The sequence below is a fragment of the Fusarium oxysporum genome, chromosome 8, assembly GCF_000149955.1.
Source record: "Fusarium oxysporum f. sp. lycopersici 4287 chromosome 8, whole genome shotgun sequence".
NCBI classification, from domain to species: Eukaryota; Fungi; Ascomycota; class Sordariomycetes; order Hypocreales; family Nectriaceae; genus Fusarium; species Fusarium oxysporum.
This window is the reverse complement of record NC_030993.1, coordinates 743,823-769,902: the sequence shown is the minus strand read 5'-3', so window position 1 is coordinate 769,902 and position 26,080 is coordinate 743,823. Positions and strand designations below refer to the sequence as shown.

General features: G+C 48.0%; 13 protein-coding genes across 13 annotated transcripts; 7 read left to right on the top strand and 6 right to left on the bottom strand.

Moving 5' to 3' along the window:
- The first annotated feature begins 1,413 nt into the window (after window positions 1–1,413).
- FOXG_02924 (acetyl-CoA hydrolase) lies at window positions 1,414–4,159 on the top strand. Its single transcript, XM_018380390.1, has 4 exons — window positions 1,414–1,953; window positions 2,087–2,327; window positions 2,452–2,589; window positions 2,655–4,159. Exons 1-4 carry the CDS (start codon window positions 1,802–1,804, stop codon window positions 3,702–3,704), a joined length of 1,581 nt encoding a protein of 526 aa, XP_018236656.1. The 5' UTR covers window positions 1,414–1,801; the 3' UTR covers window positions 3,705–4,159.
- A 387-nt stretch (window positions 4,160–4,546) lies between these two features.
- Window positions 4,547–5,718, top strand: FOXG_18437 (uncharacterized protein). Its single transcript, XM_018398518.1, has one exon. The coding sequence runs from the start codon at window positions 4,637–4,639 to the stop codon at window positions 5,555–5,557; it is 921 nt and encodes a 306-aa protein (XP_018236655.1). The 5' UTR covers window positions 4,547–4,636; the 3' UTR covers window positions 5,558–5,718.
- On the bottom strand, window positions 5,549–8,508 carry FOXG_02921 (uncharacterized protein). The gene is made up of 2 exons (XM_018380389.1): window positions 7,916–8,508; window positions 5,549–7,869 (listed from the first exon to the last, which is right to left on the bottom strand). The coding sequence occupies exons 1-2, from the start codon at window positions 8,088–8,090 to the stop codon at window positions 6,752–6,754; spliced, it is 1,293 nt and encodes a 430-aa protein (XP_018236653.1). The 5' UTR covers window positions 8,091–8,508; the 3' UTR covers window positions 5,549–6,751.
- Window positions 5,784–6,442, top strand: FOXG_18436 (uncharacterized protein; the record flags this gene model as incomplete). Its single annotated transcript, XM_018398517.1, has 2 exons — window positions 5,784–5,995; window positions 6,076–6,442. 2 exons carry the CDS (start codon window positions 5,784–5,786, stop codon window positions 6,440–6,442), a joined length of 579 nt encoding a protein of 192 aa, XP_018236654.1.
- Window positions 8,509–10,253: 1,745 nt separating the features above from the next.
- Window positions 10,254–11,287, top strand: FOXG_02920 (chitosanase). The gene is made up of 3 exons (XM_018380388.1): window positions 10,254–10,422; window positions 10,470–10,817; window positions 10,867–11,287. The coding sequence occupies exons 1-3, from the start codon at window positions 10,324–10,326 to the stop codon at window positions 11,119–11,121; spliced, it is 702 nt and encodes a 233-aa protein (XP_018236652.1). The 5' UTR covers window positions 10,254–10,323; the 3' UTR covers window positions 11,122–11,287.
- On the bottom strand, window positions 11,248–12,753 carry FOXG_02919 (uncharacterized protein; the record flags this gene model as incomplete). The annotated part of the gene is made up of 6 exons (XM_018380387.1): window positions 11,248–11,676; window positions 11,728–11,903; window positions 11,956–12,131; window positions 12,188–12,311; window positions 12,366–12,498; window positions 12,547–12,753. The coding sequence occupies 6 exons, from the start codon at window positions 12,751–12,753 to the stop codon at window positions 11,248–11,250; spliced, it is 1,245 nt and encodes a 414-aa protein (XP_018236651.1).
- A 1,124-nt stretch (window positions 12,754–13,877) lies between these two features.
- On the top strand, window positions 13,878–15,029 carry FOXG_02918 (uncharacterized protein; the record flags this gene model as incomplete). Its single annotated transcript, XM_018380386.1, has 5 exons — window positions 13,878–14,217; window positions 14,271–14,388; window positions 14,436–14,500; window positions 14,552–14,582; window positions 14,642–15,029. The coding sequence occupies 5 exons, from the start codon at window positions 13,878–13,880 to the stop codon at window positions 15,027–15,029; spliced, it is 942 nt and encodes a 313-aa protein (XP_018236650.1).
- Window positions 15,030–15,052: 23 nt separating this feature from the next.
- Window positions 15,053–17,194, bottom strand: FOXG_02917 (uncharacterized protein). Its single transcript, XM_018380385.1, has 3 exons — window positions 16,788–17,194; window positions 16,424–16,737; window positions 15,053–16,369 (listed from the first exon to the last, which is right to left on the bottom strand). The coding sequence occupies exons 1-3, from the start codon at window positions 16,959–16,961 to the stop codon at window positions 15,331–15,333; spliced, it is 1,527 nt and encodes a 508-aa protein (XP_018236649.1). The 5' UTR covers window positions 16,962–17,194; the 3' UTR covers window positions 15,053–15,330.
- A 285-nt stretch (window positions 17,195–17,479) lies between these two features.
- On the top strand, window positions 17,480–18,577 carry FOXG_02916 (uncharacterized protein; the record flags this gene model as incomplete). Its single annotated transcript, XM_018380384.1, has 3 exons — window positions 17,480–17,743; window positions 17,790–17,932; window positions 17,989–18,577. The coding sequence occupies 3 exons, from the start codon at window positions 17,480–17,482 to the stop codon at window positions 18,575–18,577; spliced, it is 996 nt and encodes a 331-aa protein (XP_018236648.1).
- Window positions 18,578–18,708: 131 nt separating this feature from the next.
- Window positions 18,709–18,972, bottom strand: FOXG_18435 (uncharacterized protein; the record flags this gene model as incomplete). Its single annotated transcript, XM_018398516.1, has 2 exons — window positions 18,709–18,910; window positions 18,962–18,972. 2 exons carry the CDS (start codon window positions 18,970–18,972, stop codon window positions 18,709–18,711), a joined length of 213 nt encoding a protein of 70 aa, XP_018236647.1.
- A 1,242-nt stretch (window positions 18,973–20,214) lies between these two features.
- Window positions 20,215–21,238, bottom strand: FOXG_02915 (uncharacterized protein). The gene is made up of 3 exons (XM_018380383.1): window positions 21,054–21,238; window positions 20,878–21,004; window positions 20,215–20,826 (listed from the first exon to the last, which is right to left on the bottom strand). Exons 1-3 carry the CDS (start codon window positions 21,182–21,184, stop codon window positions 20,290–20,292), a joined length of 795 nt encoding a protein of 264 aa, XP_018236646.1. The 5' UTR covers window positions 21,185–21,238; the 3' UTR covers window positions 20,215–20,289.
- Window positions 21,239–21,813: 575 nt separating this feature from the next.
- On the top strand, window positions 21,814–24,031 carry FOXG_18434 (uncharacterized protein). Its single transcript, XM_018398515.1, has 2 exons — window positions 21,814–21,881; window positions 21,975–24,031. Exon 2 carries the CDS (start codon window positions 21,991–21,993, stop codon window positions 23,578–23,580), a length of 1,590 nt encoding a protein of 529 aa, XP_018236645.1. The 5' UTR covers window positions 21,814–21,881; window positions 21,975–21,990; the 3' UTR covers window positions 23,581–24,031.
- Window positions 24,032–24,308: 277 nt separating this feature from the next.
- FOXG_02914 (uncharacterized protein) lies at window positions 24,309–25,359 on the bottom strand (the record flags this gene model as incomplete). Its single annotated transcript, XM_018380382.1, has 2 exons — window positions 24,309–25,095; window positions 25,286–25,359. The coding sequence occupies 2 exons, from the start codon at window positions 25,357–25,359 to the stop codon at window positions 24,309–24,311; spliced, it is 861 nt and encodes a 286-aa protein (XP_018236644.1).
- Between the last annotated feature and the right edge of the window lie 721 nt (window positions 25,360–26,080).

The window sequence follows — 26,080 nt, the reverse complement described above, 5'->3', positions numbered from 1 at the left end:
CCCCCCAGGCTGGCGAGTCGATGTGAACTAGCGACAAAACATCACACGCGTTCTCGACCCCCTGGCTCAACATGGATGGCAAAACGTGTCAATGATGATAGGCTGGTGCTTATATCGTGTTCAGCACGAGCATACTGGATTAGGAAGGGTTTGGAACATCGGAGAACTGGAAATGGCTGCGAGGTTAAGTGCATGGAAGGTGCCATGCTTTGTTAAGCATGCTATACTGGGGTACACCTTCGGCAGAGCCTCATGGTGAGGATCTTGAAGTATTCAAACGATGGCAGAAGGAGGGAGAGGATATATTGGGGGAGATACACGGGCTGGGAGGGTTCGAAGACTTTGGGTATGGGCAGCAAACTAATCGTCCCAAAGAAGAGAGATCCGGGATGGTTGGTAACAGTACCAGGGATCCGGATGAGACAGCAGAGGATGAAAAAGATGAGCTGCATTAGTTAACAGAATATGCCATGACTATGCCCGGTTTTGTATCCCCAGAACTTGAAAACTGTAGACCGATCCTTAGTGACAAAAATACCTAGTGAAATGGCATAAGCTTAGGCAAGTTCAGTATAGATTTAGTGGAACTTTGAGCCAGTGCTTTTTGGCACCTCAATTCACGGGCAGAAGTTTTCTTGCTCCCTGGGGGGAGACAAAGAGCAAGCTCAACATAGTGAACGATCCGAACTTACCCAAATGTTTCTGCTCACTAAGATCAAGATCGAGGCCAATTACCAGAACTTACAGTCTAACGCTGAAGCTACCACCGAATGGTGAAATAAGAGCACTCCATACTTTTACCCCAGATCTTACCCTTGTCCCGACGAACCCAAGGGGAGAATCAAGAGCGGTGATTCGAGAATGATTGCCGACCAAAATTTCCGGGGTAAGATAAAACGGCACCGAGGCGCTAGACCCCGGATGAAAAAGAAGCGCCGTCTTCAGGACGGGCTGTTCTAGAATTTCCATGGCTTGCGATCTGTGTGTGTGTTTTGGAGGCTGATAACCGAGTGATGCCGATGGTGGTCTGTGCTCATCTCGGCCGGGCGGAAGATGGGGCGCATGGTTTTTTGGAGAAGATGGCGGGGATCCACAATGCGGGCTCGGAGGTGATGAGCGGCGGAAGAGCCGGTGTACAATTACAGTTGTAAAGCTCACCGGAGAAGTATTTCACATAATGGAGTTGACTAGAGATATCATCAGGTCAAAAAAGTCAAGGTGAGCAGTTGTGAGGCCACGAGATATAAAGTCAAGGATGTGTAGGAGAATCAGGCCACACGCATATATTGCCTAATAGTGTCATGACCGATGCACTCTCCTCTCGGCAACGTCGGTAGATCTGGAGATCAACTGCATCAGCAAGTTATTCTCTCTACGTGGGCTACACTGTTTCTCCCTATGATATAACGGAATTGTAAATCCGGTGCTTGGCAGAACTTCCCTTCTCTCCGCGATTGTACCTCTTCGCTGAACCAAAAGGCACAACGGTACCTGGGTGCAAATTTGGAGAACGACACACTGAAGCTGTCCACTATAACCGACGGGCCAACCACTGAAAGCGATGCATCCCCGCTCTGAAGACTCGGTGGGTTTCGGTGATCCACCCCTCGTCACCGTCACCCCGACGAATCCAATTGAGTGACCTCCACTAACCAAGGTTGGAGCTGTCTTCTCTTTCTTCCCTCTTATTTATCCTTTCCTTCTCCTCCTCTTTTTTTTTTACTCTTCCTCCTTGAACGGAACAATCTCCCCTCTTTCTTCTTCTTCTTTTTTTTTTGGTACATTTTGCTCTCAGATCATCATGGCTTCACCTGTTGCTTCTGCGGCCCTCAAGGCGCGCGTTCGCAATCCCGCTATGCTCAAGAAGCTTGCGCGACCTGAGGATCTGATGCACCACTTTCCCAATGGCTCTTATATCGGCTGGTCTGGCTTTACAGCTGTTGGATACCCCAAGTACGTTTATCCACCATTCCTGCACAGCTCACTGCTCTACAATTGAGTTGAGTGTTGAGTTTCAGACTCCGCACCGGCTATTATCGTCATTACCCGAGGTTGGCGCAAACAATGCAACTGACAATCGCAACAGGAAGGTTCCCGCTGCTATGGCCGACTACGTCGAGCAGAACAACCTCCAGAGCAAGATGAAGTACTCCCTGTTCGTCGGCGCCTCGGCCGGTTCCGAGACGGAGAACCGATGGGCTGCTCTCGACATGATCAACCGACGAAGCCCTCACCAGGTCGGCAAGGACATCGCCAAGGGAATCAACTCTGGACGAATCAACTTTTTCGACAAGCATTTGTCCATGTTCCCCTCTGATCTTGTCTATGTACGTAACCTCAAAGCACAGAATGGAAATTTGTTGATTGCGGCCCCACCATTCGGCTTCGCTTTAATCTCCCACCGAGCTATTGCGGCTCCGATAAGACAATCGGCTGATAATTTGACTCTAGGGCTTTTACACCAAGGATCGATCAAACACCAACCTTGATGTCACCGTTGTTGAAGCGACAGACATTCTCGAGGATGGCAGCTTTGTTCCCGGTGCCTCTGTTGGTGCTACTCCCGAGTTGATCCAGATGGCTGACAAGGTACGTCATCGCCAAGCTCAGGCCTGCATCGCCAACTTTTAGTTACTGACAATTGCGCTTGGTAGATCATCATCGAGGTCAACACCGCCATCCCCTCTTTCAAGGGTCTCCACGATATTACCTTCACCGACGTTCCTCCCCACCGCACTCCCTACAACATCACCGCTGTCGAGGATCGCATTGGTTCCCCCTCAGTAAAGGTCGACCCCTCAAAGGTCGTCGCTATCGTCGAGTCTGATTACTGGGATGCCACCGGTCCCAACGCCGATGCCGACGAGTCATCTCGCCAGATCGCCGGCCACCTGATTGAGTTCTTCGAGCACGAGGTTGCCCAGGGCCGCATGCCCGCCAACCTTCTGCCTCTCCAGTCCGGTATCGGCAACGTCGCCAACGCTATTGTCGGCGGTCTCAACGAGTCCAAGTTCAAGAACCTCAAGGTCTGGACGGAGGTCATCCAGGATACTTTCCTCGATCTCTTCGACTCTGGAAAGCTTGACTACGCTACCGCCACATCAATCCGCTTCTCCCCCGATGGTTTCAAGCGCTTCTACGATAACTGGGATGCTTACGCCGACAAGATCCTCCTCCGAAGTCAGGCTGTCTCTAACGCTCCCGAGATCATTAAGCGTCTCGGTGTCATCGGCATGAACACCCCCGTCGAGGTCGACATCTTCGCCCACGCCAACTCCACCTGCGTCAGCGGAACACGCATGCTCAACGGTCTTGGCGGCTCAGCCGATTTCCTCCGCAACTCCAAGTACTCCATCATGCACACACCATCCAGCCGACCCTCCAAGACCGATCCCCACGGTGTATCCTGCATCGTCCCCATGGTGACCCACGTCGACCAGACCGAGCACGATCTCGACGTCATTGTCACCGAGCAAGGTCTCGCCGACGTTCGCGGTCTCTCACCCCGTGAGCGCGCCCGCGTCATCATCAACAAGTGCGCGCATCCCAAGTACCAGCCCATCCTGAGCCACTATTTCGATAAGGCTGAGTCGGAGGGTCTTAAGAAGGGTATGGGCCACGAGCCCCACCTTCTCTTCAACGCTTTCGACCTGCACAAGGCTTTGGCTGAGGAGGGTAGCATGCTCAAGGTTAAGCCTTGGTAAGGGATTGGGTGTATCTAATGAAAGAGGGGGAAAAGAAAGAAAGAGCGGTTGTACTCATATGAATCACATTTTGCGTAGCTTCTTTTGGGATATGTTTTTGTTGGTCTACATAGATGTTTTGGATGATAATTCCCCAGCAATTGAGCATTGAAATCTTGACCATCTGGACTGAATATTGAAGTGTGACATCATTGTTGGATTGTTTGTGCTTAGCGGAGTCGGGGTCAGTTCTGGGTCCGACACTTTTCGTGGTGGCTTGAGCTTGGAGATGGAGGGTGGTCGGGGGTACGGACAAATGCCCGCTCACCTGATGGACCAGGTGTTGGAAAGATGTGGTCCATCTGATGAACAGATTATAGTTCTACTAAAAGGCTAAATAATATATTGATATACTGTCCGTCAATAGAGTTCGACAAGAATGTGGTTCGACAGACCCTGTTCCGGTATTTGCTTGGTGATTGATAAGGAAGCTGTTCTTATACAGAAGTATTAACAGACTTGAAGAAATAACTATGTTTTCATAAAATAAAGGTAAAACTAATAAAGATTTATATTTTTGTTATAATCTTATTTGCATTTCTATCCATTATATATATTATACTGGTTATTTATTCTATCGGCAGTACAGGGTACTTCTAGCTAGCAATTATTCCCTATCAAGTTCTCAAGATCATAGCGTTTTGAGGGAGAATTAGAGCTTCAAATAGTCATATATGATTTAAGAAGAGGGAAAGTTCTCGTTGTTCTATGCAGCTATTCCTCAGCTTCGCTTGCGGTCGATCTCATTGGCTTCTTTAATACTGCCTTGTCTAACACAGCCTTAGCGCCAAGGCGTTTTTGTTCGCAACACTAGCAAGGCATAATCACATCTTTATGATAACCACTTCAAACAACTATCCTAACTCTACAAATCTAACAAAAACCTCTAATCCATGGAAAACACGACGGAAAACCTCAACCGCTGGGCTCTCGTATCCTCACTCTACGGCCCCGGCACCTTCTGGAGCTGGCTCATCATCGTAACCTCCGTCTTCATAAGCTGGATCATCAACCCAGCCACGAAACGCTTAGACTCGATCACAAACGACACAATCGCCGCGCTTACACTGCCTGTAGTCGCAGCTGCAGATGCACTCTACCAACTTGCCAAATATGATCGACCTGATCGTCCACGTTTGCTGTTGAGCCATTCGCCAGAGGACATCCAACTCGTCGCTGCGCTTGAAGCCCCGCTTGCTATCTGCGAAGTCTACGTTGTGCTGGCTATTTTCCTCCATAGCGCTGCGTCGAGGAGATATCAGTGGAAGCGGGTGGGCTGCGTTACTCTTTCGACTCTTTTGTGCTTTTCGCTGCAGTTGGTTATCTTCTTTACATATCCTGATCTTCCTGTCTCGAGGAGCACATTCGCTCGACCGTTTCTTTTCAACTTTGTTCTGGCTTTGGGGTTCATATCGGGGATCATGGCTATCATGACTGGTGTGTCGATTGTTCGGACTGTTGTTGTTACAATATATCGCAGCGCCAAGCCTTATAGCACTGAAGGCCAAGATTCGTCTAACGAAAGGCGCAGCGGGTTTGAGAAATGGTCGAATATATTCGCGGCAGTTCTCATCGCAAGCATCATCTCGATTGTCAAATATGGGTTTATTGGCAATACACAGTACTTTGCTGGAAGGGTGCTCGGATACCAGACTCGCATAATGAGATTTACACCGAAGAGTAATGTCTCTCTGACTGATTTGGATCAGATTGTTGCGCTGGCTGGTGGAGCGTTTACTTTTGCGTTCAGTATATATGATGCTGCGAAGGGGTGGCGATTGTCATCCAGCTCTCGAATTGGAAATCATGGTTAGGCCAGTGCGGCTCATCAGATTAATGCAGTTGTAGAGTTCCTTTTATATCCTGAATCTGAGACAACGTTGACTAGGTCTCGGGCTTACATGAGATGTAGGGGGCCAAAACTCTATTTGGCTTGATGATATATAAAACGTCACTGTTGACAGAAGTCCAGCCTTCCATCTTGTTCTTTCATCTTCCAAATCATTGAAATTGTAATAGTTTTCTCATATCCGAGCAGCAATGAAGCTCTATGACGCCCCAGCATCCAACCCCATGGTTCTTCGCCTCTTCGTACTCGAAAGAGGTGGCATAAGCCTTGACGTCGAGACCATCGACGTCATGAACATGGAAAACAGAGGCCTTGAATATCGAAAGATCAACCCACGTGGCGAGGTTCCCGCGCTCGTTCTCGATAATGGATTTGTCCTAACTGAAGTTACCGCCATCTGCGAGTATATGAGATCGCCCAAGGCGGCAAATCACTCTTTGGCGAAACACCCCTGGAACGTGCCGAAACGCGCATGTGGCTTAGACGGATGGATCTAGAAATCGCACAACCTGTCATTTCATGGGTCCGCAATGATCCGGACACTGCAGACTTTGATATAGGACATCGAATTCCTATCCCGGAGGCGAGATTGGCACAGAAGGTTACTATTCAGCAGTATCTGAACCTGCTGGATGAGCAGTTGGAGGGAAAGAAGTATCTTTGTGGGGAGAGGTTTTCGGCGGCGGATGTTCACTTCTACAGTCTGACGAAGGGAAAGACCACAGGTATGGCACCATGGATACTTCATCCCGGGAGGAAGAATGTTGTCAGATATTTTGAGAGGATGAATGCGAGAGAGGCTAGCAAGAAGGCTTTGGAGGTCTTTGGAGCAAGAATTGAAGCTCAATAGACGAGTGCGATGAAATGATCATGAATGGATGCCCTAACTTTTTAAGGGCAAGTACATGGAACATATATTCATGAACTCAAAGACGGCCATTTAGTTGATCGCAATACGAATAATCAATATAAAAAAGGCCCAAGAGTTTCTTGAGATAGCGTGTCAAGAGGAGGCAAGGAAACTTGGAATATCCTTTCCTAAATCATAAAAAGACCCAGGTAAATTTAGTATAGACTGAGTAGACCTTTAGACTACCTAGTTTAGTGCCAAGAGCTTTCCCATAGCCCCTGATTCTCGACAAGAAACGACAAGTTGAATCTATCGATAACCAGCACAAACGTCTTGGTAGACATTCTTCTCTAGGCCAGCAGCATCAGTAGGAATGTAATTCAGATACGTCGCATAAGAATACGTCCATCTCGGATCATTCGTCTCAGTCTTCCAAGTCCAGTAAATCCACCCCGCCATACCAGGCTTCTCATACAGCTGCTGCTGAGCCGTAAAGAACTTGCTAAAGAAATTCTTGTCATGCCAATCAGCGTTCGAAGTCATACTCCATTCACCAGTGAAAGTAAAGTCCTGGCCGCTAACGAGGCGAGAGTCAGTGCAAGCGCTGTGCATGAGCTTGTACTGATCGCCGTTGTCGTTACCAAGAGCGAAACCAATGTAGTTATGGTCGTCGAAAGCAGTGTAGGGATCGTTGGCTACGGAGGATACGGAGCGGGGGTTTCCGGAGTCCCATTTGCTGGACATGAACTGAACGTGAAGCTTCTTGTTATCGGGGACTTTGAGAGATGCTTCGGTGTCACGGACGGCTTTGAGGGCGGCAGGATAGTACTTCTGAATCAAGCCTGGGTCCTCGCCGGGAGCAGGATAGCGGTTGTTCGCATCATGGCGAGAAACAGGCTCGTTGAGGACCTCGATTACACCGACGGTTGAGTAAGCAGAGTTGGTGTGAATACGGTTCGTCATCCAAGCAAGCCACTTCTGCGCACGGCCAAAATTGTAGTCATTGAAGAAACCAGCTGGTTTGTTGTTCTGGCCAGTGAAGACATCTTCCTGCTGGCCTCCAGGAGCACCGTGAAGATCAATGATGACATAGATTCCGAGGTCAGCAGCCTTTTGGACGACAGCGTCGAGGTAAGGAAGCATGCGGTTGCCATCAGCAAAAGGTTCGCTAGCCTTGTCGACGATATCAGTGTAGGACCAGTATCCGATGGGGATTCGGATGGTGTTGAGTCCTACGTCATGGACGGACTGGACAGTTGCGGGGTTGATCCAGTTCTTCCAATGCTGTTCGAAGCGATTGTTGCCAGTTTCGCGGTTTGATCCTAAGTAGTGATCGCGCATGCAGTCGAACTCGGATACAGAGTCGCCGCACTTGAGGACGTTTGCCCACTCATCTCGCTGCATCCAGGGCTCACAGACAAGCCAGCCTATGCATATCAGCAACGTGTGTCGGAGGAGATGCCTTTCACTTACCGCCGAAGTTGACACCACGGATCTTTGTTACACCGCTGGGTAAGTTTGGCTTGAATCGTTTCCCAAGTTGTTCGTGGCGAGCAGTCTGATTAAACGCGGCCAGGTCGCGCTCATGAGGAAGCCATGCTGATGCGGAGCCAGCGAGGATCAAGGGAAGAAGGGTCGAACAATGCATCTTGATGAGAAGCTGCTGCAAGAATGGCGAGATGAGAATGAGGATAACTAGGCTATCGTGAAGAATAGTGTAGATATATACTGAGGGTAATTTGTTCAGTGTATAGGCTATTCACCTCAGCCTCACATGATGCCGATCATTTCAAACTCCGCTTATTTGTCTCAGCCTACTTTCTCGCCATTTCTTTCCTTCAACCTACTGCATAGGGCCAGCTGATCAGGGCATTGAGCTTATTCGGCCCGTTAAGTTGCATTAAAGTACCCCAGATCATGCCATCGTGGAAGTTCGAGGCCATTGAGTAAGCGGGCATTTCAACTTTGTGGTGATACTTCATGCACTCCTCATGTCTTGAGGGTGAACTCATTTCCCGAAGAATTGATACGGATTTCCCTTTTTGCAATATGTTTCTGTGTTCTCAGTTTCTGAAATACTCAATACTTCTCGCACTAGTGTACCCCTTCGAATTTCGATCCACGTTTCGAAACGTGCTTGGGTCTGTTTATGGGATACTCGATTGGGCTAGCTTCACCCCGGACTGAGTTAAGGAACAGGAGAATTTCAGAGTTTCGGCATTGAAAGAAGGCCATTCATTGGCTCTCATCTCAAAAGTGTATGTTACGTTACCAATTACCTATTGATGTCGTTGAACACAAGCTTGATGATCAGGCTGGGCGGCCGATCCCAGGGGAACTATTGTGTGGAGAGACAATGGAACTTCCTTTTTGAGCGACGATCATACCACCACGATCATTGCCCTGCATGCAGATTGCCGAGTAGAGGCCGACGTTACATTATAGCCGGCCTCTCCGGATATCTTCATACTGACTCTATGATAATTGTTACCTGCCTGGCTAGTCTAACTCTGAGTAGTGAAAAGGTAAAAGCATACAAAGTAAGCCAATAATTGACAGCCCGAGGTGTAATACGGGTTACCAACTAGGGACTTGCCGAGAAAATGGTTTGATAGTGTAGCTGTCTAGACTTTTATGTTCTTTTCAGCCCTAAAAGAAGAGACAGGGGTATGCTGGGATAGCCAGAACCAAGTTAGCGGGCCGCTGGTAATGCTACAGGCAAGACGAGATGAAATTCTTGGGGTCCCCCCACCTATTGATCTCTACCTACGTAGCTTTAATGGGCCTGCTGGAATACAAATCTGCTTGTTAGTTATTACGAGAGAGTATAAGAAAGCGTATATTGTAAGTAAAAGTGTTGTCCTTGTTATTATTTGGCTGTCCAGAGTTTAGTCGTGTGGCTTGTAATTCCTCCGATGGATAGTATCGAACCTGGTCGACACTAAAATAGAGCGGGCCTAATACCGACGAAGGATCATCTTCCTAGCGGCAGTTGATGCCGACTTAATAAAGATGGGACAAGAACGTGGAACTTTGGTTGGATTATCAAAAGCCAGGCCCCCCCCATCCCCACAGATGTTGACATAGACTCGAAAGAATCCTTCGTAACCTGGAAGAGTGACAATAAGCTCGATAACATATTCAAATCCATCATCATGTAGGTATCTTAGTTGCGGTGCAAGGATATGTATGCTTGCACTTATGGGAGTATTCAGCTAACAGGGCTTCCTTATAAACCTGTGATCTTTGCTTCCTCGGCCAGATGCCACTCCGAATGAACTGTCACGGATCAAGGGTCGTCTTCGAACGTCAGGATCCGTACGCTTCAAGGGCCATAACTAGCGCCTATCGGGCATCCCGAGAATGAACCCTTCAAACTTTGCCCATCGTTTCATGATGCCAGCGATTACTAATGGAAGCTTTCGCTGAGATACAAGTCGCTATTACCTGTCACTTGGATGCCTTTTGAAGGACATGGCCCCAACTGTAAGATCAAGTTGATTTAGCCCTACGTCCTAGTTCCCCTGGATAAGAAATAGGGCCGGTTCAAACAAGGCATTGCCAGAGAACTCCAGGGTCTTGCTTTGAGTTTCCTATCAAGGCTAAGTGGTCAGTAAGTCAAAACACTTCGGCAGTTCGGCAGGTCGGACGTACCCGAGACTGGTCGATCATCATCGAACAATATCATATGAAGAACTCGAAACTAGGGGCAGAGTGTACTTCATCCGTGTTGAATCGTAAATAGACTCAGGGATGAGAATGTCCAAACCAGATATAAAAGCTTCAAGCCTCCCTTTGATATTCTGTGCAACAGCAAAGCATTTCTGGGCTCTCATCTCTATCAAGCCAGTAGTTCTCTCACTCCAGATACCAAGGCAGCCATGCATTCTTATACTATTATTACCACCCTTACGCTGAGTACAGCAGCTTCTGCTTACCAGCTCCCCCAAAACCTGAAGTCCATTTACGATAACCATAAGGTAAATCTACCCCATCACTCACAGATACAACTCTCATAACAGAACAGGCTGGCTCGTGTTCCAACCGCCTTTCTGACAGGTTTCCCGAGGGCGCCAGATACTGTGGTGATATCCCAGGAGCTGTCTTTCTTAAAGGGTCAGACGGAAACTACGACAATATGGATATTGACTGCGATGGCGCCAACAACCATGCAGGTGCTTGCTCGAACGACCCGACCGGACAGGGCGAGACTGCATTCAAGGACACTGTCAACCAATACGGCATCTCTGACTTGGATGCAAATATTCATCCCTACGTGGTTTTCGGCAACGAGGGAGCCTCTCCATCTTTCGATCCTCAGCAGCATGGTATTAAGCCACTGAGTGTCATGGCCGTGGTTTGTAACGGTGAAGTGGCAAGTTTCTCAAAATGTCTGTCATGCATCTCCTTCTAACATTTCATAGCACTACGGCATCTGGGGAGATACCAACGGAGGCACTTCCACCGGCGAGGCTTCGATTTCTCTGGCGGAGCTTTGCTTCCCGAACCAGGGCCTCAATGGAGACATGGGACATGGTGAGAAGGATGTTCTATATCTTGCCTTTAGGGGTGACGAGGCTGTTCCTGGAAAGAATGGTGCTGATTGGAAGACTACGAGCCGTGCCAATTTCTCCAAGAGCATAAGGGCTTTGGGAGACAAGCTGGTCGCTAAGCTGTAAGGATAAGGAATCGATATTATTTTGCCGATAGTTCTCTCCAACAGCAAGAAGTAGCTATATGTGCATGGATTTATGTAGAACGCGGGTGAATAGAGTGTTTTGTAATGTTATTCGCTGCTTGGTCCTCTATACAAGCTCACACTCAATAAGATTTTCAACACTAGCAACTCCACACTTCCAAAACTTGACGATCTTGAGATTCAATCCGCTTCCCTCAATCAACTGGTACCAATTATCCTCTGTACGCTCAAGAGCTGAAAGCGGCGTCATCATGAGGATATCACCAGCTGTAGCCTCCCAGTATGCTCCCGTTCGTGGAATAACACATTCGAAGATAAGAAGTTTGCTATACCCAGGCTTCATGGCTTCTGCAAGACGAGCCAGGATCTTGTGGCATACATCATCTGGCCAGTCGTGGAGAATCGAGTGCATGAAGTATGCTCTTGCGCCTTTAATGGGTTGCTCGGTCAGAAAGTCATGCGGCATTAGTTCTATCGAAGGATCGATATCCTTCACGTCATTGATAACGACTGGTAGGTCCTGAAGGACCAGCTTCTTGAGTAGTTTGTCAGTAGTGGTTGCCCTTACGGTGAATGTGGAACTCACTCCGGGGTGGTTAGGGTAAAACTTCTTGAACTCGTGGATATCGTGTCCAAGACCTCCGGCAACATCAACTAATAGCGGGGCGTCAGGCGATCCATCTGTCCCTGGGAAAAGGGTCTCCTCAACAGGGTAGAGCGAAGGATGCATCCAGGGTAATCGACCTTGTCTGTAGCCGCCCACTGTCTGATATCAGCATCCATACTTTTACTAACGGAATGATGATGTACGAACTGTGATTATTTGCTTGAGGGCCTAGCCCAATGGATCTCAAATACTCAAAGCAGTTTGGCAAGTTAGTGTCGTAAGATACGTGCATCGCAGTATGACTCGCATCGGTTGGGTTCTTCCACTGAGTCTGGCGGAGAAACTTGTAGAACTCGATTGGGCTGCGACCAATCCCGCCGAGTCTTGGGAATATCAGTAATCTAGTTGTGGAAGACGTTTTCTTTTTAGCACTACATACAGTGCGAGATACCCATCACCAATGACATCGAGGCTCAATGACCTGGTGAAACTCGAGAGTTTGTATTCGTCTTGCCCGACTTCTTGGAGGTGCCCCATGGCAGCAGCATGGCGTAGGAGACGTCCTATCATCAGGAAACATTAATTATGACTGATCCATGCTGAATCTCACTACTGACCTAGAAGAATGGTTTCCATGCCTAGAGATCTCGCAAGATCTTCCGCCTTTTGAGCCTTATCAGCACCATTCTTAACCATGAGTTTCCAGAGTCCTATGTCAACTCCAGTGATGAGCACTGCATTCAATCCTGGCTTCTAATTGTCAGATTGTAGGGTTAAGTAACGGCGAAGTCAACGTACGTCAGCCCATGTGTGCTGTACCATGATCTCGCGGGGTGTTTGAAGGGAATGGACAAGCGTCCGAGCTTTGACAAGCATCGTCTGGCGAATATTTTCGTCCCTATGATTAAGATCCCTCTGGAGGGTGGATAACTCCTGAATCAGGTCTCCTACGGCATCGATATTTCCGGGCCGCGTTGCGAACGAGAGATCGACAGATTCAGCCATGACGTTGTAGGCGAGTTTCGTAAAAATCAAGAACAGAAAAGGTTAGGGTGGCAATCCAGGAGTAATAGCAAGGGGTTATACGTCTAGCAGACACACAATTGAGTTCAACTTATATTGAAAAAAAAAAAAAAAAAAAACAGGTATCTCGGTTAGTCAATGTCCTGCTGATATGGCCATGATTGGAGGGGTTGCTCCGTTGGACGGAGTAGTGCTTGTTGGTTCTGGCTTGCACGTACGATACCAAGTCATTCCAGGTTGCATTCATGGGGTATATCTTCCTTTTGATCATGTTACCGAGTCCAGCTACCAATGATATTGCAAAGTGGAACACGGAGCAGGTTTTCCGACTTCACAAATATGTTGGTTGTACCCATGTTCACTGTTGGTTGTGTTGCTGGCTGCTAATAAATGTGACAAGAGTGTTTATCCGTCAAGGCCTTTTGTTTGGTAACTTTTGTTGAAGTTGCACATTACTTTTTCCTTTTGATTCTATCTGGGGGTATGGCGATGGAGTGGAGGCTGAGATGAACTTTACGGAACCACTCCTGGCCTAGCATTCGAGTACAGATCAAGTGTCCGGGTAACAGGTCCGAAGCTTGCAATTTGTCTCACATGCGTGATATCACATCTCAACTGCATGTCACATACGGTGTTGGGTCGACAACAGCTCTGCACCCTGTCACTTATCCCCGAGGCGAGGTTTGTTTGTTGGTTTGCATCAAGCAGGTAACCAACAAGAGAAATTAATGCTCATGCGAAAAATGAAATGATGGCTCTGTATCTGTTTTCTTTTGTTAAATGGTGAAGCAGGCCAGAGAGTAGACACTCTCCATTATGGTGGCCACTTTCTCGTGCCATTGCGCCTGAACTGGAGCCCTGGACAACATGGATGACAAGGGACCAATGATAATTGCAGTCTGCTGGACATTCACAGTCTTGGCACTTCTATTTGTGTTTTCTCGACTCTTCGTTCGTGGAGCTGTTCATCGGACGCTGTTCATCGATGACTATTTTATCGTTCTGTCAATTGCAAGTTACTCGTCAAGTCCTCTATCATTCATGAGACCTCCCTATTGACTATTTTACAACAGATATGCGCTATTCTTTCCAACATCTTCTTCACGATGTCTGTATACTGGGGCAATGGTAAACACTTCGATGTCTTGAGCCTAGAACAGAAACAAAACACTATCAAGTGGATGATGGCCGCGTATGTCCCAGGTATCGAAACGCTCGGCTTCCCTAAACTGGCCGTCATCGCTCTCCTAGACCGACTGCTCATGCCTAGCAAAATACACCTGGTGATCTTGTGGAGCATGGGCATAATTTGCTGCCTGTCTCTCACGGCCATGGTGACCACCTTGCTTTTGCAATGCACTCCCTCAAGGGCCCTGTGGACCTTGACAATGCCAAGAGATTGTTTAGCGCCATCTAAACTGGAAGGGCTGGCGTTTTGGGCAAGCTGTTAGTCTTGTGATCTTATCACAATATGGAGGCATCAACTGACCATCTGGTAGCAATATCCGCGTTTCTGGACTTCTACCTCGCTGTGTACCCAGCAATCACTCTTTGGAAGCTGCTCATGCCTTTGAAGAAGAAGCTGATACTCAGCCTTGCACTCGGCATGGGAGTGGTGTAAGTACGAGGATCATGCTCTCTTGACTTTGGACTGACATATGTAGGTGCGGCGCTATTAGAATTGTTAAAGCAACCGGAGTTCCAATGCTGGCCAGTCAAGACGTTAACTGTGTGTCGTTATCACAAGATCAACATTCCGGACACTGACAATAGGCCTTAGACGATTTATGCGACCCTCTGTATTGGACATCGTAAGTAAATCCATCGAATCGCATACGAGGACCCATCAAGTAACTTACAAAATTCTAAGTGTCGAAGGAAATCTGATCATCATCGCGGCCTGTATACCAGCGCTTCAGCCCATTCTTGAGATGTTCAAGGGACGTAACATCTGGAGCACCAAGAAAGGCTCTGGTAAGCACCAATACGAAGACTACAGTAAGCAAAGCGGACAGCAGCAACCTGACATCGAGCTGAAAGACAAGCCAAGAAAGAAGGTTGATACTTATGGTTTTACGATCCAAGGGAAGGAAGGGAGCGAGGAAAACATGGTTGATGCTGACAAGATATCCCGCACTACTTCGTCTAGGCCAGAGAGCCCCAAGGAGGGCATAGTGAGAACTGACCAGGTTATTGTTGGCTATGATGGAGGAGAGGGAGGGCCAACATCGACGGCTAAGAGATGGGCTGCTGTATAAAGATGTCATCGCCTTCATCTTTTCGTGTATATTAAGGTAGCTTTATATTTCACTTTTATCATGATTAAATGACACTTGAGGCTATGCGTAACACGGCTTGATAGTGAAGGTGCAATTATGTGGCCAAGAAACGTGATGTCTGTATCATGATGCAGTGAGAGTAATCACTAGCCTTGAACGAAAGAAGGATACCAGTCTGTCCCCTGAATTCGAGACCCACAGTTCTGACATTTATGTACTTTAGTCGTGAATTAGAACAAAGCGTAATTGTATATCAGTTATATGGTCATCTTATCAAAAGCTAAACTCGATCACTTCTCTCCACAGGTGTCTTCTGATCATCATCTCTTGGAATGATCTCTTCTTCGCCACGGACCTTGGCAGCTTCAGGATCCAGCCCCCAAGTCACAATATCAGGATATTTCCTTACATAGAACCACATTCCCATAATAGCCACGATACTTCCAACACTAAACGCAGCAGCCAATGGGAAACCAACCGGATATCTAGGTGAATCACTAACCCGCCAAGCACGAAGTGGTATAGAAGCATGTCCAGCATAGACAAGCGTAACAGCAATAGCCACGAGAATCGATCTCACCTCAGGCTCTTTCCTCAAGATCTCCGCCAACCACGCGAGGAGAGCATAGCCCCAAGCAGCCGTAGCAAAGGTGAGAAAGTAGAAAGCCATAATAGTCTTCCACGAATCAGGCCACCCGGAGAGAACCGAGGTCGCGATGAGCTGTAAAGTGGCGGCGCCAACGCTGACTTGCCAGCGCCAGGCTTTCCAATCACTGAGGGCGTTAAGACCAATGTTACAGACTATGCTTATAGCGTAGCCACCAAGTGGGATAAGGTTGACTGTGTAGACTGAGTAGCGGGGTGTTCCGTCAGCGTTTTGGAGACCTTTTAGAAAGAGGAGGAAATAGGCGTTTGCGCGCTGACTCCATGCGAACTGTAGATAGCCTGCCAAAAATAGGTATGAGAGTGGGCTGAGGACAAGTAGTTTCATCTTTTGAACCAGAGTCTTTAAGGGGATGATTCTGGAGGTCTTGACGCCGCTATCGCTCATTCGAAGACGACAGAGTTCTCTCTCAGATTCAGACAGCCAAAGAGCACGAGTGATGGCGGGTGAGTCTGGAATGATGACGAGACCGACGAGGCCCCAGAAAATAGTCATTATACCACTGATAATGAAGAGCCACTGCCAACCAGCAAGACCAGACACGCCGTTGAGGTTTCGGTAGAGAGCGGCTTGAACAATGCCAAGAAACATGTTTCCCGCGACGCCGCTGACGCCAAAGATCGCCAATCGCTTTCCCAACTCCTCGGGACGATACCTAATAGCACGTTAGTAACGCATGGAACAGGATAATTTTGGTTAGTGATCATACCAATTGAAGATCAGGTTCACAATGCCAGGCCACGACGTAGACTCAAAAACACCGAGGAAGAATCGCAGCGCAAAAACAGTCTTTGCATTTGGAGCTCTGTAGGTAAAGAGGGTGAATAAGCCCCAGATGATCTCACATAGAGGGAGGAATAGAGATGGTCGAACGCGAGTCTGGATGAGCTGAGATGGCACGATGAAAAGGGCATATCCGATAGAGAAATATGTCGTGAATTCAACCAATTCATTGCCGTAGAGTTTGAGGTCCTCTTTCATCCCTGAGACATATGCAGCTGTCGTCGCAGATTGATCCATATCCTATAAAGTCGTCAATTTCATCCAGTTTGCAGAAAAACATAGATAAATACCTTGAAAAGACCGGCAATGAACGCCCAGACCAGCAACAAGCAGTCAAGTTTGAGCACCAAAACATGAGCCGGATTCTTAAAATACGGATGAATCTTGGCCAACCACGACGTCGACTCTACATATGCGACATTCTGCCTCTCTTCAGAGGCAAAATCATTCACTGGTGTCGACATCTTTGATGCCTCAAAAGACCGCTGAAAAGTAAAAAGAGGAGTTGAGAAATGATCAACACTTGGGGTTCTCTAGAATATTTAAAAACATTCCTGCCCGCCACTTTTGACTCTAGGCTAGAGACGTTCTAGAGCCCCGGCAAGTATCATTCTAGGCAAAAAATGGCAGCCATGACGAGCTTAGACTATAAATATCGCAAGATCACGAGTCAGTGATACTAAGATCGGAGCCAAGCAGTAAACTACCGTGTTTGTCTTGATCAAGGGTCCGATTTAGCAGAAACACCACGAGATTACCCCACTGCTTATCTCGAATCACAACAGTTACCATTGGCTCGATCTACAGAGCGGGTACATTCACCCGGCTTACGTCTTCAGCCCTGCAAATAACGAGTCCCCAAATCTCCTCTTCTAGTTAAAACCATCGGACAAGCCCCGATAAACTCGGGTTGCACCATCCGAAGGCGGAGATATCTAAGACGCAGCCTGCACATCCAAATCAATCGCTAACAAAGCCAAAAATGTCGTCTGAACCGCTGTATCCCGCTTATCTTCCCACCCGCTCTGATGGCTACAATGCACCGGTAGCTGTGCCCCTCTTTGAAGCGGAAGAGCCAGGGCTTCTAGCTGATCCCGCCAAAGCGAATTTACTAAAGGGTGCTACGACGGTTAATATTACCCCACGTATTGGCACCGAAGTCCGGGGTGTGCAGATTAGTGCGTTGGGGAGGGAGGGTCTCGATGAGTTGGCTTTGCTGGCTGCTGAAAGAGGCGTCGTTGTTTTTGTGAGTTTACTTCATGATGGGGATTGATAGTGCTGACTTTTGGTAGAGGGACCAGGATTTTGCGGATGTAGGGTTTGATAGACAGAGGGAAATTGTCAAGCATTATGGACCGCTTCATCAGCATCCCACGATGGGGTATCCGAAAGGTACAGGCCCGGAATTTCACGTTGTCTATGCCGATGAGAAGACGTGAGTCCAGCAATGACATGTCTTCCTTGGTGGCCAGTGCATTGATAAGAGTACAGCGGCAACTTGAGAAAACTTCTAGGACCTCGGACGACATATGACCTCTGGCATATTGACCAGACATTTACCCCTAACGTACCGTCGACCACCTTCTTTTGGGTCCTCGAGATTCCTGAATCAGGTGGTGGCGACACAGCCTTTACGTCTCTTACCGCAGCCTACGAAGCTCTCTCCCCTGCATTTCGAGAGACACTTCACAGCCTTAACCTTCACCACACGTCAGCCTCCGAAGGTGAAGTACGAAGAGTCGGTCAAGAACGTGCTCTTGCAGAAGCGATCAACGCCACGCATCCCCTCGTCATCAAACATCCTGTCACTGGCAAACCTTCATTATTTGTTAATCCCACGATCGCTCGCCAGGTTGAAGGTTTTCTACCAGAGGAGTCAGATCACTTGCTGTCGTTTTTGAAGAATCACATTCGAAGCATGGACTTCAGCTGCAGGGTTAAATGGGAGAAGGGCACGGTCGTGGTTTGGGATCAGAGGGGAACGGCACATTCTGCTGTGCCTGATTTTCAGGATAATGAGAGGAGACATATGGTTAGAATTATTCCTTACGGCTCTAAGCCGGAGCCCGCTTTCCAGTGATCCGACTTCAATATCATCGAGTAAACATAGCATGGCAAAGAAAAGACAGTTCAAATTCAATCACAGACTAATGTACATTGGTATCATCGCGCTATCGCATCAAACAGAAAACGATCTGCTGTTTGCCAGATCTAGCCAATTCGATTGGCAGTTGTCCAGCGATACGCCGGGTCAACAAGATGGTTCTCGACCTCAATGACAGGCATGCTGCCCATGGTTGAAGTAGTAGCTGTAGTGTCGATAGATCGACGGTTGTCGGGTCGGTCGCTCATGACCTTGTTGTATCTCCTTGATGCGGGAGAGAGGGCACTGAGAGAGAAGCGGCGCTTGGAGCTGAGCGAGTGTTAGTACAGACATGCATTTCATAGATGGTAGAAAACTCACTTGGGAGCCATGTTATTATGATAGTGATATGAGACAGTAGTTATGATTTAAGTGCGGATTTGTGAAAGCAGTGTCGTAAAGGTGTAGAGCTTTGTGTTTGTGTTCCCGGTTTCATGTTCGACTTTAGCAGGCTGAAGGCATTGTTATATAGGTAATGGAAGTGGTGATCGATTCCAATCAAAGAAACAACCATGTCATCAATTATCATAAATCAACGGTGAAAATTCGCCTTGGCGATGTCATATCGATTATCGCTTCCCCCACAAGTCCTCGAAGCCTGAACACAAAACACAGCGATTCGAAGTCATCGCCACAGTGACATCAGCTTAGACCCTGATTTCCTAACACGGTACGCCCTGATCAACCGTGCCGCAAAGATGACGCACCAGCCTGACAGGTGACAAGATATAGATTTAGCCAGATAAATAACCATCCAATGACAGCTGTACAAGGTAGTAGCCGGGCTGGAGGAATGGCAAGATGCTCCAGACAACCATCACGCTGCTTTATCCTCCTCACTATGTGTAGCGTTGGTTTCCGAGGGCATGGTCGGAGTCCCCATCAAGATCGAGGCTGCCCCTGGAGAACAGGCCTCAGCTGTACAAAAGGTTCATGTTTGCCCATTCATAGGTGGCGCGGTGCCTTATCTCCAATGCGCAGCTTGAGGCCATTCACGAGTATCTGGGAGACAAAGATACAAATGTCAGTTCAACAAACACCAATGGAAAATCTCGGGTCTAAGCATCTCGGAAACCTAGTATTGTACAGTTCTGGTACGGTGCAGAACAAGACCGACTGTACTCCGATGCTAACTCTGTCGACCGGCGCACGCAACTTAGAAAACTGGTTGAATATGAAGAAACGGTGGTGAAGCTACGTTCCAAGGGCAAGGCAAGCCGACGAGGAGTTCAGGGCCAAAGAGATCAGAAGTCAGACGACAAAGCGTCACATAAGCCGGAAATTCGACTTGCTTGGAGGCATTTGGAGAGGAGCTTGCGTGTTTCACGGGCGAGTATCAAAAATGATGAGAAACAGCGATTAAGTTTAGGTTATGATGAGTTTGTCGGTGGAAGGTCCGCTGAGCTACGGAATGGTCAAGGAGGAAACGCCGTCGGGAGTAGGGGAATCCTGATGTGAAGAGAAATATATTTAGTTGGAACCCAAGGAAGCTTGAAATGTTGCCTTTATTGAAGAGTTTGCTATTTAATTGTCATTTACCTTTCACGTTTGACTAAGACTTCACTGTTACAGATTTCACCATGACAGTTGTTCTAGATTCGGCTATGCTTTGTCTACATCTTTTCGCTCATGATAGGATCCATAGAGCTTTATTTAACCTGGTAGAAATCCCAATCTGAACGGCGGTTAGAGCAGCACGGACAATAGTACGACCCGCCCGAGAATTCTCCCCAGAATCTATTGCTGCATGACGGGCACTTGTACTGGTGCACTGATCCCGACGACTTGCCACAAAGACAAGGGATAAGATCGGCTGTGAAATGGGGCGTCGCCCTCATGAGTTCACAAAAGCCATCCTTGCAGATCAACTTGTCGATGTTATTACTGGCAGTTTCCACGACAATATCACGAAGTCCTGGGAGGGCCGAGTCATAGACAATAGTAACAGCCATTGGAAAGTCATCCATGCTCCATCCAGTGGTTACCGCAATCTCGAACTTCTTCTTTGACTCCGCCATGAGGGCAGGAATATCGTACTTGTCGGCAATCTGCCACATCTGGGCGTCAAAGACCATGGAGGAAGTCCCATAAGTGTTGCTGTACTCGAATGAATAGATAAATCGGAGCATTGCTTCAACGACACTTGGGTCGAAATCTTTGATGTCGATCTTTCTCTCGGAACTCTCCTACATACTATAAGCGGAAGGCCTTTCACGGACCTGGGGAGCCTGATGTACCTTCCAGTCGCCATTCAGCGCCTTTGTGAAGCATTTCGAGTGGGCAGACAAGATGACCCGGTGAGCCTTGAACTCTTGACCGTCGCAGGTAACAATAACGTCCGAGAGCGCATCACTATTGTGGTACCTAAGCATATGTCAGAAGACATGGTTGACGTATCAGTAGATGGTCTTACTCTTTAAGAGACGCGAGGAATTCCTCAACTCCTTGAGGCGCCATCGTAAGACGAGGCGGGGTGTTTGGGGATATGCTAGATGAGGGGCCAGTCTTTTCAACTATGACACTGACGAGTTTCTTCTTTTTCATCTCAAAAGGACTTAACAAGTGCTGTAATCGTTTGAAGGGAGGAGATGAATAAATAGGAATGAGAAACCCAAATTTCATGCGTATTCCTAGCTGCCTATATGTGAATACCCGAGCTGCCACCCGAGTGGTTGGCCTCCCGCATAAGTCATGGCCGGCCTCCTACAGATGGCAAATAATCACTTCACTTATCAGGCTCGTTGAACATCTAATCATCAGTGTTGTGTCTCGCAATGACGCATCGTACTGCTTACTTATGCGTCGACTGTTTACAAGCACTGATATGCTGTTTTAATTGTGTAATGATTCATGCTCTCCCGGACGTATGCTTTAGGGATATCAGATGGGTAACCCTAGCTACAGGAAACGTGCCTTAGTTCCTCACTTCAGCATATTCCTTAAATTGATAGTCAAATCTCTCGCAATAGGTTCTGTTGCTCCCATAACTATTACCTGCTACTTCTGCCTAGTACTGTATGCAAAGTCGCGTGTTTGTTGGCGTCATATGGATCGATTGGATCAGAGCTTCCGTAAGGCGCTGCTGAAAGCCGACCTATATGATTGGAAGATAAATAGTGGGGTTTCTGCCTGCAGGATTGGCACTTACCGCTCACTCCCTCTGCTTTTGTTGAAACCTCATAACTTTTTGAACAGACTTGTTTATCCCAAAATTGCTTTGCACAACATTCACTTCTTGATGGTAATGTGCTCGATCCACTCCTAGATATATATTTCGAGCTCTGTGTCTTCAGTCTTCAAACCAATCCGGTCATCCTTCTGATCAATCAATCAGGCGTCCCAACACTAAGATGACTCAGACTGAACGAAATCCACGCTCCAGAACTCAGGATGATACATCGAATGCAAACCCCAAACTAGACCAATTTCATCTGTTTAGATATCTCCCGTACGATCTGAGGCATTCAATCTACGTCCTCGCTACCCCTCGTCGGGTCGTTCGTGTCGAGGAAGGGCCAGTTAATCCCAAGGAAAAGCGGGCTTGGGCCGAACAAGATTACGAGAGCTATTTCGACTATGCATTCGAAAATTTTTATAAAGAGATGCTAGTTGAAATGCAGGTTCCAAAGTTACACCCCGACCTGGCCGCCTTTGCACATAACTGGCGACATAGAATTCCATGGGCATCATATAATAGCCGACACAAGCAGACATGCTTAGAAGCGTACGGTTTCACTTCAAATCAGCCTCTCCACGAACCTTGGCAGCCGTCAGAGGAAACACCACGCATTCCCACGGACTGGCTTGTCGACTATCCTGAACTCGCATTCGAATTGACCCGCAAATCTTGCTTATACAGCGACGCCGAGATACCTGTGTTTTTGCATGTATGCTCAGAATCACGGCAAGCACTCGTTAACTGGGGCTATCGGCTCTTCTTTGCGACTCGAACAACAGGTCCAAGGACTTGGTTTCACCCTGGCCGAGACCGTCTTTGCATCCCTCATACAGTAGAAAGCTTTCCTCGTACAGATGATAGAGATTACGGATCTGGTCTTCCAGGAGAGGCTCACACGCCATATCCATGTCCTGAGCCTGGTCTGTTACTGTCAGGTTGTCAGTGGGATATAGGTCAATACCGTGTGGATGATTTGAAACAAGTCAAGAACGTCATCCTCGAAAGGCCCTCAACGGGTACGGATCAGGACAAATTGGCCAATAAAATTCAGTCTATTCTTCCTCTACTTTCGGGTCTTGACGAGCTGTTGCTTGAGGACTGGGGACTAGAAGAATTTTGGTATTGGCTCTATCCATTCCGTGGTTCGCATGCTGTGGAAGTGAAGACACCTGCCAGCTCCGTCGCTTGCATCCCTGTTGAGGATATCGATGCTATAGGATATGCTTTCTGGGAGCGTTCCCGACCAGTTGATGAGGACAGGCTCGGGCCATTATGTTACACCGGGTACCGAAACAGCGATTTCAACGAATACTTGACTAGTCCGTCTCGATCTCAGCCTTACCATGTAGCATACGCCGAAGGGGTAAAAGCTAGGCTTCTTACATGGAGATCCGAGCTTACAACAGCCCAAGCTCAGAAACCGCGGATCCCTACCATTGTCCACGTCAATATCTGCCCAGACTCTTGCTCAGAGATTTACATGTCCAACAGGCATAGATTCTGGGAGGCCCTTAAGTCTCTTAGCGATGAGCAAATACAGGAACCGGACTTTCGAGCAAAGTTCTCACAGCAGATGAATGATTGTCTGCCTCCTTTTAGGATCAAGTGGCGCGATCTAGACTGGGGCGTTGAGTGGCCAGAGACAGTTGAAACTGCCCGATTAATAGATTCAAGAGCGATCGATTGGCATATGGAAGGGACGCTTCAGGCTTGGTATTTGAATCACTCAGAGATCCCAGAGCCACAGTTTGTTAAACTGTAGCAAGTTAGTCCCTGAGGTATTTCACATGAGCTGGCTGATTTGACCCATCCGCGCCGTCTTGACCATATCTGGGATTAACCTTGGCCTGGAAGGTTGGTTGATGGAGAATCGACACAGATACCTTACAGTAGGGCAGGCAGTGGGGGGCTGGTCTCCCGGCCCCCTAGGGGAGACCTTGCTAACATGCACGGTTGGGGAATTGGGATTTGAACGAAAAATCACGTGGGTTTGGAGGATTTTGCCTGTATTTGGAAGAGTCTTAATATGTGCATGGGCCAGATTCTATGTAATCCGTTAAATTACAGACAGACCATATTACAGTAGTAGGGCAGGAAAAGTAATCAGTGCACTTGCTTATTATGCGTCTTGTATTAAGCTAGAAGCATTCATAGGTTTACTTTAATAAATACAGGATAAAAAAAACTAGAGCCTACAAAGAGGTTCAGCCTTGCTCTATACGACTTTCGTCACTGACAAGTGGATTATTACGCACTGCTCTAGTCCTAACCAAATTTAGTACCATAACCTCAATCTCTGTACTGCTGACCATGGCACGTAAACTAACCCTGAACTGGACGCGGGCCGGATCCAGCTTAATGTTTAGCAAAAATGGCAAGTGCCAATTAAATACTTAATTTCTCAAACGTAAGAATATCCATTCTGTAGCTAGACTTAAGAACTGAGATGGCGATTTTAAAGCTGGTTAGCCACAATGCGATAATTACTAACTATTCAAAGGTGACCGTGTCTCCTTGAGCCCGAGCCTTCGTATAGCTGACACCGTGGACTTTTCTTCCTTGCGCATTCAGAAGGGTAATGGTACCGCCCAGGTTAGAGAGCGGAGCATGTGGCATTTCCACCGTCACGGTGCCATCGGCGGCAATATGCAGGCCGGATGGCACCTCCTGAGCCTGTTCAGTCGTGTTGAGAACCTTCCACTTGCTGAGGTCCAACTTCTGATTTGTGCGGTTGGTCAGCGTGACGGTTTCTGGGGCAGTTCCCGGCTGTTGATTTCGCCCCGGTGGGTTGACAAGAGCCTGGGTAATAAACACCGGCGAGTCGGCGAGGTCATCATCATCCCGGTCCTCACCAGTCCGCCTGGGTGCCAAAAGTCTTGCCCACGTCATGAATCCGGTCCTTGGCAGTGGCTGACCGGCGTCGTCGGGGCCATCCTCGGTATGGACAGCTTGGGATGCGAAGGCAATGAAGACTGCCTCCCAATGGTCCTCGAACCTGAAGATAAGCCCGCCATCCTGGAAGATTCCGTTATCCTGCTTCCAGCGTCGTGAGTTCCCCTGGTTCATGTGTATATCATGTATACCCTTACCATTGCTAAAGCGGGAGCCATAGATATACACCGTGGCATCGGCCGAGATTGCACGATCGAGAATAGGTTTTAACTCATCAAGGATGTCGTTGTCTGGGCCTTCAACGTCATGTCCCAGGATGCGGCCGTCGCTCCGGCGGAAGAGATTACCACGGATATAGTCCAGCGCAAGCCCCCAGGTCCCTGCTCTGATGTGCCAGCAAGGAGTTGGAAGCTGTCATTGAGCGCGTCGAGCTTCTCGGTAATGGGATGAGTGAATTGAGGGATCGTCCAGTATGCGAGGCGGGACTCCGCGTGATCGCCAGACTTGATGTTGATAGCAGCTTGACCCTCTTCGGCCTCATCGTCGGTAAAGAAGAGAAAGAGATGTGGCGACACCGAATCTTGGTGCCTATCCTCATAGGTGTAACGGACGGGCTTCGCTTCCAGACACCATAGCTTTCAACGGGCATTGCGACAAGTGTAAATAGTCCAAGCTAGAGAGTTTAAAATATACGCAATGTGATGAGCACAAAATAATTGTTTAACGTTCGTTAGAAGCACTGACAGCCAGAAGAGATATATTTATACGCACACAATATCGTATGTTCTTGACTAGAAGCCTCAGGCATCTCGTTATCAAGTAATACGCTACGTGTGAAATCAAAGGCGGACGATAGGTAACACGTCAATATGCCATCATAATCTCAGCTGACGATGCACCTCGTTCACCAAGCCAAAAGCTCCCATTCGTTCTGGTAGGGGTTTCCCAGGCTATGTTTCCTCGGTGGCTAAATATTACTGTTTCCGCTAGCCCCATTCTTTCCTGCCGGTTGACTGCTCTTCAGTCCTAGGCGGTTGCCGTGTTGACCAACCAATCCCGGTCCGTACGGCGGAACTATGTACAATATGCAGAGAATGACCATCGTCACATTGAGCTCGGGCTTGCAACTGCCGGCGGCAGTTATGCATACAAGTCATACAGAGAAGTCCAACAAACACGGTGCCGCGAGGCACAATAGAAGAGCGTCGGAGAAATCTATGATGCACACTGGTTCCAGTACAACTTGTTCTGAAACATATTACCTAAAGGCCTGAAGCTAGGACCCCAGTCCCAGAAGAAGCTGGAGTGCACTGGTTGATTTCTGTGCTGAGTGCACACTTGTACGAAGGCCCGTGACAACGGTGTGTTGT